This window comes from Ctenocephalides felis, unplaced genomic scaffold (assembly GCF_003426905.1).
Source record: "Ctenocephalides felis isolate EL2017-DRISC unplaced genomic scaffold, ASM342690v1 CF-g0.4_SCAFFOLD_01492, whole genome shotgun sequence".
Classification (NCBI taxonomy): domain Eukaryota; kingdom Metazoa; phylum Arthropoda; class Insecta; order Siphonaptera; family Pulicidae; genus Ctenocephalides; species Ctenocephalides felis.
The window spans coordinates 3,741,664-3,755,821 of record NW_020537646.1 but is presented as its reverse complement, the minus strand read 5'-3'; the positions used below and the strand labels follow the sequence as shown (position 1 = coordinate 3,755,821).

Sequence of the window (14,158 nt, the reverse complement as noted above, 5' to 3'; positions counted from 1 at the left end):
TTTTTATTTTGTGTTATGTATTGTTATGTTATGAATTATATTATGTTATGTTATTAATATTAATATCATATATTAGTATATTTGTATTATTATAATATGTATATTATAATATGTATATTAAAATTGTATTTTTAAGTCCTCCTGGAGCTACTCTGTGGGCTATACGATAAATAAATAAATAAATAAATAAATAAATCTTTCCTTAAGGCAAAATTCCACTTACACCTACCATGTAATTAAAGTACCAAAATACTTAATTGCATAAGATAAATGTGTGAAAATTTGTAAAAGATTACCCGAACAGTTTCATCGTAATCAATTTTTAGCCAAAAAGTTTTTCAAATGTCACATAAAAACAAATTAAAAACCAATTGCGTGACTAATAGTTCAGAGTCATCTCCAGTTATTGGTATAACACATTTGTCTTTATGCTTTAAATAATCTTCAAAACCTTTATATATAAAATATTTATACATAGAAGCAATTAGATTTTATTATATTAAACTGATTTACCTTATTTATTAGTAGTTTTTCGTACCCCTGCGCAATGTCCACGAAAGAATCACTAACCCGACGTAAACCGACGTAGCCCGACGTGCGATTTAGGCGCAACATAACAAATCTCCTTGAAATTCAAGGACAGACTGACACCTGCAAATTTAGGACCGATTTGGTTTGGAATTAAAAAGTAGTGGGGGACGGGGGTAACAAGTGCTGCCTAGCAACAGAGAAGAGTCATAGAATAAAAATTGTTTAGAGTAATATATTACGTTTTATATAATATAATGTTTCATCAAATAATGTCCATCTGCTCAAGATGACCTTTTTTTATTTCTTTTCTTTATATTACCTTATTCTATTTTTTTTATTCATTTATTATTATACAGCAACCAGAACAGTAATTACATTCCATGAGCTGCTATGCTAATGTATATAAACTAAAAAGAATAAACTAAATAAGAATAAATAAAGATAACAAAAGTAGTAATTAATAATAATAATAATATATAATAATAATAAAAAATATAATATAATAATACTACAAAAAAGCATTAAATTAACTAACATATTTTGATAATTTACTATGAAAAAATATAGAAATTGTCCCATTAAAAAATTGGCTAGATTAGGATATTATCCATTAGTGATTTTATTCTATGTAATTAAATAATATTTTTACATTCTGTATTATGTAATTTTGTGTTATTGAATGCGTTATATATTGTACTGAATTTTGTAATTTCTCCATAATATATGTATAATATTTCTAAATTATAGTGATTGCAAAAACACCAAAAATGATTTGTTTATATCTTTACGTTTCTGAATATTTTAGTACACCTTAGAAAAAATGTATTTATGTATGTAAGTGTGTGTACATGTGTGCGGATACGAAACCTAGGTTTTGGCAACAATTTTCAGTCGCACCTAAAAAATTGTTATTTGACATTTGTGCCTTTTGTAGGTTATGTTTTAGAAGCAGATTTGAAGTAAAATTCATACTCATACTCGTAACATAACATTTTTTTATTGGAAAAATAGCCCCTAAATATCTATATATTATAAATGTAATAATACTTATGCACAAGATATCTGAAATGGGTTTTTTATGTTTCAGATGTTTAAAAACTAGTTAAAAATAATAATTTAATTGCTATAGGGCATAAAAGCAAATTATAAATCAAAATTGTCTTGCAGTTAGGCTGCTATTAGCATAAAACATTTGTTTTTATATCTCATATTTTTTTTTTTTTTAATTTTTTATTTTCAATAGCAATCAGATCTCATAGTTTTAAAACAAAGTAGTTTATTTTCAAACAACTTTGTTTAAATATTTCTAAAGGTGGAAATACTATATGTAGAAATTCATTGACATTTAAATAATTAAATTGAATTAAAATTTCCCAAAAAATCATTCTTATCCCAAAATAATGCACAATGTCAGAAAAACGTAATACTGGCGAATACTAATAAAAAATATTTAATTATGAAAATGATTTTTTTATGTCTACTGCTTCTTTTAAATATTTACTTGAATTCTTAGGATATAAATACTTAGATATAATAATAATAAATAATATAATAATATAATAATTTAAAATGGATTCTTGTTTAATAATACCTATATATTGTTCACTAATGTAATTGAAATATACAAAAATATGAAACTCCTAGTCATCTAAAACATGGGTAAAATACTGTTAATTTTATATAATAATTTTTAGAGATAGATATAAAGATATTTTTATTAAAATTAAATTTTAACTTATATTTAGGCATATAAAAATGTGAAAATAAAAATGAAGAATTTTTTTTATATAAATTTTATTTAGAAACAAATATTAAAATTATTATTTTACCTTGACGCCATTACGTTGCAGATACAATACTACTTCATTGAAAGAGATATATTAAAATCGTACTGAAATTTACTAAAATATTTTACATCAAGATTGTATTACCAACATTGACAATTGGCATCATTAAAATTCAATAAAAATTCTGTCTATAAAAATTATTAAAAATAATTTAGCAATTATAGATAAATAAAAATCGATATATCACTATGCGTGCACGATAATAATTTAATGGAATTATAACGATTACAAGAAACTCAAAAGTCATATGCATACAAAGTGTAAAAATAATACGAAAATATTTTGAATTGCTGTCTCTTCTATTATCATCCTCGTGTGATAGGGTTTGGAAATGCATTTTTATATAAATTTTTTGAAAAAAAGTTTTGGGTTAAAATAAGAATTCAAAAATTTTATTTAAAAACAATACTAATAAATTCAATATATTAATAATATAATTCAATATAATAATAATCATATCATAATTAAATCTTATTTTTTGTAAGAAGTGTACTAAATATTTTCACAGTTTAAAGGATGAGATGAAATAAATAATACTCAGGTGAAATATATCTTTATAATTGAATTGCTTTTCAAATGACAATTTTTTTCACTTATAAAGTATTTATTTTTAATTAGGCACTTTGTAAATATAAATATTTAAATCAAATGTCAAAAGGTTATATTTATTTAATTGCTGTTTCATTAATTCATTAATAATATAAATTTTTCATAATCATAATTGCACAATAATTAAAGCCATAAATTTCAATAATAATATAGTAAATCTATGTGATTATTTAATATTACTGCATAAGAATTAATAAATGGTGTTGAAATGAATAATAAAGTAAATAATAAATAATACAGTAAAATTTATCACCGTTATTAAATTTAGCATTCTAATAATATTAAAAAATAAGTTTCTGCTTATAATTGCCAAAAATTAAGTCTTTTGCAGGTTTTTCCTTGTATGTAAGATTCAAATAATAATATCAATTTTGAATTAAATATAATGGAAAGTATAGATATATTTTTAAATCATTATTTTGCAATTAATATCCTTTATAAAAATATACTAAATGTGATCAAATCAAAAACTGTACATAAGCAATCTTGAGTCTTATTAGAATCTGGCAATGTAGTCTTATTGGAATTTGGCAATGTAGTCTTATTAGAATCTGATAAGTCCAGATTGTCTCATTAGAATCTTGTTGCAATTTTTATTATTGAGAAATTTTTTATTTACTTATAAGTATAATATATTTTTTCTAGGTTTTAATTAGACAGAGGTATGAAAAATCATACAAAATATTTATACATACTGTATATATTCACTTGGTAACCTTATTAATATTTAAAAAAAAACTAATATAATAAATAATATATCATATGATTATTCAATTATAGATATATTTAATATTGGTTTAATTTATGTATCTACACTTTATATGTATTATCTTTTTTATTTGAATTTTAAATTTCTATTCTTTTTTAATCACCTAGATTTTTTGGGAATTAGTGATTGAAGATAGCACTCAATATAATGTTTTATATAAAATCTCTTTATTGTTAATATTAATTATTATTAATTTGCACTTTAATAAACTTCAAATTGTAAATAAATAGTACAGTTATAGTGCAATAAATCACTTGATAATGGTTAAGATTTGAACTAGTCATAATTCAAATATAATATTTCATTTTTTTGACTTAAAGAACAGTTTTAAATTTCAGCATTGCCAGTTATACTGATAAAAAATATTTATGTTTTATAAAAATGCAGAAGTAATATTTCTCATAAATTACTTCTGAATGAATCTGACTTCCTCCAGAATCTGCATATTAACTTTTATAAAATTTGTCCAAAAAATGTGTTCGGTTCTTCTAAAAATACAGAAGTAAAATATTAATATTTATCTCAAATTACTTTTTATTGAATTGGCCTTCCTCCTCAATCTGCATATTAATTTTTATAAAATTTATCCAAAAAATGTGTTCGGTTCTTCTCACCCCTGGTGCCTGGATCTTCCTCAGTCAACTTCACTGATCAGTCTGACCTTCGACACATTGTAGATTATGCGACCAATGAAAAACAAGCAACCCTGGCTAGACGACACAGTGTCCAGATGTCGCTTGCACACTGCCCGGGTTGCCGATGATCAATCGTCCTCTCAAAAAATCAGTACAAATTCGTTCGTTCCAAGGAACAGTTGTGGTGCTCAAGACTTCCTTCTTCCTGTTCACATGTCGAGGTAATCCTGTGCAGTGAGTTATAATAGTAGAAAGGACTTTGTAGAAAATGCGCCATCATGAATAACAGGAAATTTTTCTATGAGAAGTATTTGGTCATCCAACACATGAGCAACTTTTCCACGTGATCCACGGTTTTATGAACTTTTAACGCGCGCGATTAGTGAGGTAAACGGACTTAAAGTGTAGTAAAGGACTCGTAGATATTCTTAAATAATACTTAATTAATTGTGACTACATAATTTTTGCGCGCGTATATTTTATAGTATTCCTTTGAAATCGCAAACGCATTTTTATTTATTTTATTTATTTTTATTGGAGTATTAAAGAGTACTCTGAAGAACTTTTTGAAAGTGTAAAACAGTAGGAAGATGGCTTTGAATTTTTCAAGAAGGCAGTGGTTGACGCTGATCGTCATAGGAATTGCTGATTTTTGCAACGCCATTTGCGTCAGCTTGCAGGCACCATTCTACCCACAAGAGGTAAGAAAATAATAAAAAATATATTTAAATATGAATAATTTATGTAATTATTATATTAGTTATGATGTTAATTAATTAGTTATTTATTGAATTAATATATTAATCATAATACTCATTGCCTATTCATAAAAGAAACTATGTATTCAAAAGTATTGATTAGTTCCACGGATGTCCAATTGATACACTTGCAAGGTTTGTTTATAAGAAATCAATCATACGTATTGATATAAATTCGATGCACATCCTGTGAATCCATTTGGATTTCTCGAATTTGTTTGTACGAGAATAACAAATCTACATTGTGTTCGAGGTAGTTTATGTAACATACGTATTGATACCAAGGTACCAGTGCTTATAAATGTGCAAACTGGACTGGCATTATCTTATTAGAATATTTAATTTTCAATAGTTTTTGTTCAATATTTTTAATATCAACTTTCAATTGCCGTGAGAAGTTAACGTTTTACCTTTGAGAACATTTTTACATTTTTTTAATTTTTTTTTTCTTTTTTTTGAGTTCAACACCCGATTTTACACAATTTGTCACCATATCTAAGCGCCAATTGCAATTCTGCACAGATCCACTTTCTTTTTTGAGATATTTACTACGGATGTAGTGTAATCACTATCTGTTGAATTATATGCAGTGTCACAGATTTAAAAGCATAATTATTTGCATTTCCTGGTTCTATATATAATTTGCTTCCGATATGGTTCCAACATTGGAGTACGTTCTTAAAGGTTATGGCAGTCAACTATTTAATATTCTATAATTTTCATGCATAATCCTGTTCAGGTACACACGTATATTATATATATATATATATATATATATATATATACATATATACACACACATACATAACTCTGATTTGTGATCGTATTTGTCTTCAAGAAATTGACACTTTAAATGACGAGACAATAGAAATGCGGTATTAGTTTTGTGATAATACTAATTAATCACATTACAATGATTAAGATTTAGAACACATTTACCATTTAAAAATTTACTTTAGTTTATGAAAAAACAATTCCTGACTTCAGGGTTTCCAAAATCCCAATATTCAATTGTGGGGATTAGTGTTTGCAGTAACGGACTAGTTTCAAAAATTGTTGAATTTTAACAAATTCACTTCTTCAGTATTGATATTGAGATATATTGTTAGTGACTTTATTGATCAATCGGTTTTCTTAAAATTTTCAGTATTTCATACAAAATACGGTACTTTTATGAATCTTCATAGTCGTAGTACAAAATATTTGAGTTCAAAATAATTATTTAGAACAATAATATTTTTAGATCTGTTTTTATTCGATACTCATCTTATTTTTTTTTTCGGTTATAATTTATTTTTGTTAATCAAGACTTTAATGTTTTATTTCCAATATATATATATATATATATATATATATTTATAAATTTAAAATCAAATATTTTAATAAGAGATGGCAAATGTATTTATTCATTAAAAATGACTTTCTAGATGAATCGCCACTTCGACAAATACATGCAATTTTTATGCAAATTATGCAACTCATATAAATCTCAATGAGTTAAAATTTAAAATAGTTACTTCAAATATTTCAAATTTGTTATTGATGATACATATATTTTCTTATGTACTTTTATTAAATTCATTAAATTTTGTAAATTATGTCCCTATAGTTTGCTGGTTCCGGGTTCGATCTCACCAGCTTGATACAAAGCAGTAGTAAAACCAGATTTTCTCTTAAGATTAAATCTAAAACACGATATTAAGCAAAAATTGTATTTTGGATGCATTTCTGCAAAAATTAGTAATTTTGACTAAATACATTATGCATCAATTTAAGCCTTGGATTTGTTTTAGTGAAGTATCTATAGTCTAATATTTCCGAGTTCGATCTCACCAGCTTGATAAAAAGCATACCATAATTTCATTTACAATTAGATTCAAAACACGATATCGTTAAAATTGCTTTTTGAAGGCATTGTTGCAAAAATTAGTAATTTTGACTTACTAGAAATTATAATTGTTGAGTTGCATTTTTTTTTAAAGAACAGTTTTTGAATGTGTTCAAACTAAAAGTGCTTACAGGAGATTACTACATAAAAATGTGATTATTAAAGATTCTTATTGGTTTTGTTAACATGTACATTGGCAAAATTCTAATATTTACAATTTCATTCAAATGCTACCAGCGTCCAAATTAAAAATTCATAATCAACATTTTGTTTACGCCAAACTACTTCGACCTAGATTAATTTCGCATTCAATGAACTTTTTCCGAAAACAGTTTTTTAATTAATCTAGAAATATCTACCCAGACAGACGTCAAATTAATTTGCTAAATTTATTTATACATGTTGATAACTCCTCTACCTAAATTTCTCAGATATTAGTAAACATTTTTTTATAATAATCATACATCCTTGTCTGACTTCAGCAGCTAAACATATGTTCGAGAGATAAGGCTGCTAGACGTTTAGTATAATTAGAAATCACACTACACCAGCTAAATACGATTATCGCAAATGACTAATGTAAATAAACATTTTGTTATCGAATACATATAGGCGCCTGTTTCTTCTAAATGTCGTTAAATTCGTTATCTATGCCGATGTTAATAAATCTTGTCAAACCCCCGAATAAATAATTGTCATCGTACTACGCACTTTGGCGGATCTGGAGCAATGTACAACAGCCGAGCGGATGCTGATGATGATGATGATCTTGTTTCATTCATACATTCTGGTTATCTTTTTAATTGTAAGATAAAGTTGTGCGATTGTAATAGATAACGTGATTTGATTGCGAATATGAAAAGCGGGAAAGTATTTCTTTAATAAGAATCAACTAAGAAATTTTTTTATGGACAGCAATCATTACTGCCCTTAGTATCATCGAGCTGTTGTGATGTATTTTTTCAATCTAGTGTTATTGGCAGGCAAACCCGTGATTGTACAAATATTTACAAAATAATAAATTTTGCAATATTTTTCATACAACCAGCATTTGTGAAAAAATCTGCACAATAATGCAAAGTTATATAAGTGTCATACATTTACATCAAAATGTGGTTTTAAGGACCTCTTAAGGTCGCCCTTTTGAGTTACAGTATTTAAATTGTGCAAAGTTACTTCTACATTTACACCCAGCATATTATATTATTTTGATCCACAATAAATCTATGCAAAAACAAGTTATTATTGCCGTGGTTTCCAACCCGTGGGGCGTGCACTCTTTAGGGTTTCCATATTTTCCAAAATAACCCAAAATTTTTAATATATTAAAAAAAAACAAAAAATACTTTTTTCATATATATTCATATTTTACATAATATTGCATATTAGATTGTGCTCTGATATCAGTCAAGTAATTTATAAAATTAAGGGAGACGCAACATGTTTTTTTATTGGAGCAAAAGGTTGGAAACCACTGCCTTATTGTATTATGGTCGATAAATATTTCAATTTTTCTTATGAGTTATGACCAACTTCGTAAAAGTGTACTCATATTAGACAATGCATAGTCTAATTTATTTCTATACTAATTAAATCACTTTTCAGTATCAGTATGGTCAGTATCACTTTCTACCATAGTATTTTTTATTTTTACATAATATTTATAACTTAGTTATGATTATCCAAATCAATAGTCAATTTGTTATAAAAAATGAAATGCATGTCTATAATGTGTATTATTTAAAAAAAAAAAGCTATTTTATTTTACTGAAGTGTAATATGAAGACGTACAGTATTTTTGCTTAATCTAGGAATTTGCTAATATCTAGGCCATTCTTGAATTATTTTTACTTATTTTAAGGACAATCAAAATCACTTTACTTTATTAGTAAGTTGCAATTATTATTTTTGTTAGTACTAGTAATTTGATTCATTTTTTCTATGTTTTTTACCTTATTCAGCAGATTTTTCAAGAAAAAAATTATATTGGCTATGGGTTTTCTCACTCCACATTCTGGACATATCGTCGGCTCCCAAATTATGATTTTTTTGTTAAATGTATTTTTTTTTTGTTTTTGAAATCCTTAATAATTTGATATTACTAATAAATATCAAATATCGAAAATACTACAAAATAATAATCAGTAATGAAATATATACTCTCATTTATATAATGCCAAGTACAATATTCATATAATATTTAGCCACTTACAAATTATCATAAAAATAGTGAAATATTAAACTGTGGTACATTGCATTTTTTTGACAATTTTTTTAAAAAATGTTAATTTTTATTATTTTACTAGAAAACACTGATATATTCACCCAAACCAATCATTTAAATCAAATTCTCTTCTTTAATTAAAATCTGTTTACATATGTTACGAAAACTTTAATTAGAAATTTATTTATATCTATAATCAATTATGATTTTGTTTACTATAAATTTATTTATAAGATTTTATAAATATAGATCACTAAATAAGAATTTGCACTTATTTTGGCGACATGTATACATAAAATTGAGTAAACAAGTCGGAAATTGGAAGTTATATAATTTCGCAAATGATACTTGTTTTTTGATCTTTGCTCGGTCAGCAAAAATCATGATGCAAAATCCGAATTGAATTAGTTCAGTATATATTTGGATTTTACTAGATTTTTATGTAATGTACATTCAATATTTTATTCATATTGGTAATATATGTAAATATTTTTGTATATTTAGTACCATCACATTTGTCACATTTAGTAGCACAGTTTATATTTTGCAGCATCTTATATAGCAAATGTTATTAGGTATTTTTGCAGTGTCTTTATTTAAACGATTTTTATTATTCCACCTAAACCTTTGATTTTGTACATATTAATATAATTGTCAATTATTCAACAAAAAACAATACTCATCTATATCCAAAGCAACTTTGTTTCAATTCTTACTACGCATATAATCAATTTATGATGAAAGTGATGGCCTCCTTACTATTTGGGTTAGTTATCAATGATGGGTCAATTAATATCAGTGGACGCCGATTTTTTTTTTCAGTTTCTTCTTATCAAACTAGATTATATTTAGTATTCATTTTTATGCAAAAATAACATTCGTGATTCATAAATAATTATTGATTAATGCTTGCAGCATAAATAATTGAACTTGTAATTTGAATTATGTTTAATGCAACTTCAGCTAGGCGAATAACTTTTTAATCAACAAATATTTTTTTACAATATTTGGTGAAAACTGAATCTATTATTTAAATAAAGGTGTAAGTGGCAATTTCGCCATAAGGCAAATTGTTATATGTGAAGAAATAGCTCAGTCAATCAATGCAAAACTAACCACCATGCCCAGTATCAAATGGCTATTAAATTTTTTAGCGTTTCTGAAAAAACGTCCAATTTTGGCATACACACAAATGTATACATATACATGCTCATATACACATTTCAACTCAGGTGTCAATAAATTCAGAATGGCTTATGACGTCGAGAAGAAAAAATTAGCAACCTGGCTGAAACCAACCTTTCTTTGGGAAGTCAACTAATCAACATTTCTATTGCATTATTAATTAAAAATATTTTGTTCTGTATCTTTATATTTTTAATTTTTTTTCTAACAGTGAAAGATGTTACATAAAAATCCTATTTATAGACTTTATCTAGTTCTAGCATTAATAAAAAATGCAATTAAATTTGAACTACATAATCAAGACGCACTTTGTATGTGGCAATTAAATCAAGATGACAAAATCTAGTCAATTCTAGTTTTAGGCTTCCCATATCAATAACAAAAGATGAGGTTCACTGGTTTACAATTTTACTATGAACTTGAAGTAGACTGTGAACTGATATGATGTAACAAATCAAATGCGGAAATCAGAACCATGTTCTGGTTTTGGGAGATTGAACTCGCAATTTAATTATAAAATTAAGCAACAGCTAATTAAATTTTTATTTTTTTTTCAGGCTGAAAAGAAAGGAGCGACGGCTACGGAGTATGGATTAGTATTCGGAGTATTTGAACTTGTAGTATTTATAATTAGTCCAGTGTATGGTAAATATTTAAATCGTATAGGACCCAAAGTTTTGTTTAATGCAGGCATCTTTACGACGGGTACATGTGCTATATTATTTGGGTAAGTAATAAATGAATTACATACATATATTTAATATGTTGATTTTGTTTTAAACTATTTTGTTTTCCAGATTTCTGGAGAGAATTGATGATCATATACCATTCATAGCATTGAGTTTCATTATAAGAATAGTTGAAGCTTTGGGAAATGCTGCATTTCTCACAGCCTCTTTTGCCATAATTGCCAGAGAATTTCCTGATAATGTTGCTACCACTTTTGTAAGTAACATATTATGTATATTTACTATTTTCATTTCAATATAACTAGCAGAGTTGCTAGAAAATGTAATTCAAAGTTCTTCTACAAAAAATTGTGTTCAACATCGATTTTATTCCTGATGGTAGTAATGCACAAATCGATTTATTAGAATGTATTAAGACCATTTGTTTTTTTAATGTGAAATGTATGCAAGTCATTTCAACTAAATTAATTATAAATATTTGTTTATGTAAATCGAATTCTTTCACACATTTTATAATTTTTACTATACTTACAATTACTTACTATTGGTACTTCATAATCTAACTATGAAATATAAGATTAGTTTCTAATACGAAACCAATACAAATTCTAATAGCCTTGTTATAAATATTGTATTGACGTCATTCATTAAAATTAGGTTGGAATCTGCGTAATTGTGATGTCTCAAGTGCAAAATATTGTCTAATGTCAAAACAATGCACTAAATTGTAATTTAAATTCATCTCAATGTAATTTCATATTTAAAATTCAATGAAATTTGGGTAATTACTTATTCCACACAAATAACTCCTTATCAAATAAATTTTCTTCAATGTACTTTTAACATTTTATTAAACAGATTTTCGCCGGAGTACTATTCATATTTTTCCTTATCTATGGCACTATCAATTAGTTACAAAAATGTTCTCCAATTCTCCTACTCCTTCTATCCTCTTCTTTATTTCTTTCTGTTCTTTTTTTCTTTCTGTTCTTCTTTTTTTCTTTTGTTCTTCTTTCTTTCTTTTTGTTTTTAGTTCTTTCTATTTTTTTTTTCTTTCTTTCTTTTGTTCTTTCCTTCCGTTTGTTTTGTTCTTTTTCTTCTTATTCTTCCTGTTCTTTTTTTTTTTTCTTCCTTACCTCTTCTTATTCTTCTTCCTTTTTTCTTTGTTCATCTCTTTCTCCAACTCTTCAGCTTATCAGGCGTCATTCCTTCTTTGGGCTAGGACTAATTGTTGGACCAACATTAGGAGGTGCCTTGTACTCAGTCGGAGGATATACCACTCCATTCGCTGTTTTGGGTTCTGCACTCTTCCTGGCTGCCGTTATGACTGCTTTGGTTCTTCCCAAACAAACGTCGGAATCTGATGTTACAGACCAAGGATGTAAGGATAATAATATAATCAAATCTATTTGGAGGCAATTTTTATCTTTTTATCATGTTTTCAGCATCCATGGTTAGTCTTCTACGTATTCCTGCTGTAATTGTTTGCGCTCTGAGCATTGCTGCAACCAGTGTATCAATTGGATTCTTATCGGCAACATTGGAACCACATCTTAGACAATTTGAATTATCGCCCATTGTTTTAGGTGAATGTCCATTTTAGAATTTTTGCATAGTTATTCGTATAACTTACAAATCTAATAAATTTTTTTAGGTATGATGTTTATTGTAAACGGTGGAACCTATGCTCTTACTGCTCCAGTTTGGGGATGGCTGTGCGATCGCGGTTTGAGACCAAAAACTGCTTCTTTGGCTGGATGCATTTTAGTTGCCAGTGGATTTTCTCTTGTAGGACCTCTTCCATTCTTGCCATATACTTCGTAAGTAATAATGGACTTCTGAATAAAATTATTAGTAGGTAATTGCTACTGTCAGAAAATTATTTATCAAGAGGAACAAAATTGGATTTAGTCCTTAAACCGCACATACATCTATATTAGTCCAGTTTTCTTTTCCAATTTAGATTTTTTAAGAGTATAGTTTTTATACAAAATATTTTACTTAATTCTATTCCAATTATTTTCAGATCTTTAACTACTATAATTATCGGTCTGGTAATTCACGGTTTAGGAATATCTGCACAATTAGTAGCTTCCTTCACTGACGCTTTGAACACATCAGTGTAAGTACCAATATAAATACAAAATTCCATAAATTGATTTATTTTTTGCCTCAATTGCGCAAATCCAATTGTAGTGCTCGTGGACTTCCCAACAACATTGAAACTTACGGCTTAGTTTCTGGTTTATGGACAAGTACTTTTGCCTTAGGAGCATTTGTTGGTCCTTCTGTGAGTGGCGCTCTTTTCGACAGTATTGGCTTCAGGAATTCTACATTGTTCGTCATAGGTCTACATGGATTTGTAGTAAGTTATAGAAGAAATACTTACTTGAAACTAGATGATACGAGAATATTTCCTAAAAGTCTCCTAAGGTACTTTCGAGATATAGAATCAAATTACTTTTTTTACTACTTACAGGCTATCACCTTGATTGTATTCTTGTGCCTTGAAAGAAAACAAGGACCATACAAAGAAATTCCACCATCTGCATGCAGAAGTACCACGAGTTTGTTATTGAATGAGAGTGGATCAACAAGAAGGTAGTTTTAATGAATTAATAATTCTGCATCTAAAACATACTAAATTAAAATATTATACACTCATCATACTTATGCTAATTTGGATTCTCATTGATGATCATTTTCATTTGTTTCAGTTTAAAACAACTTATTGCTGGTAATATTACCATTGACGGAACTCCACAATCTCGTCCAGGAGGCATGAACTCACTTCTAGCATGTAATAGTGTTAATAGTTACAAAAATCTACAAGGACAATGGGCAAGGTAAAAATATTTCAAAATACTCAAAAAATATTTCATTGATCATTTTCATTATTCAATTATTTACTCACAAATGCCAAATTTTTATAAAGATTTGCAAAAATTAGATAAAAGTATAATCATTTTATTAGAATTTTAACAATATTTTTTTTCTACATTCTTACATTAAATAATTTCATA

At 26.8% G+C, this 14,158-nt stretch overlaps 1 protein-coding gene across 1 annotated transcript; it reads left to right on the top strand.

Moving 5' to 3' along the window:
- Positions 1–4,981: 4,981 nt before the first annotated feature.
- Positions 4,982–13,740, top strand: LOC113370269 (MFS-type transporter SLC18B1-like). Its single transcript, XM_026610941.1, has 9 exons — positions 4,982–5,092; positions 11,004–11,173; positions 11,244–11,391; positions 12,327–12,516; positions 12,581–12,721; positions 12,790–12,955; positions 13,162–13,257; positions 13,332–13,500; positions 13,615–13,740. Exons 1-9 carry the CDS (start codon positions 4,982–4,984, stop codon positions 13,738–13,740), a joined length of 1,317 nt encoding a protein of 438 aa, XP_026466726.1.
- Positions 13,741–14,158: the final 418 nt, after the last annotated feature.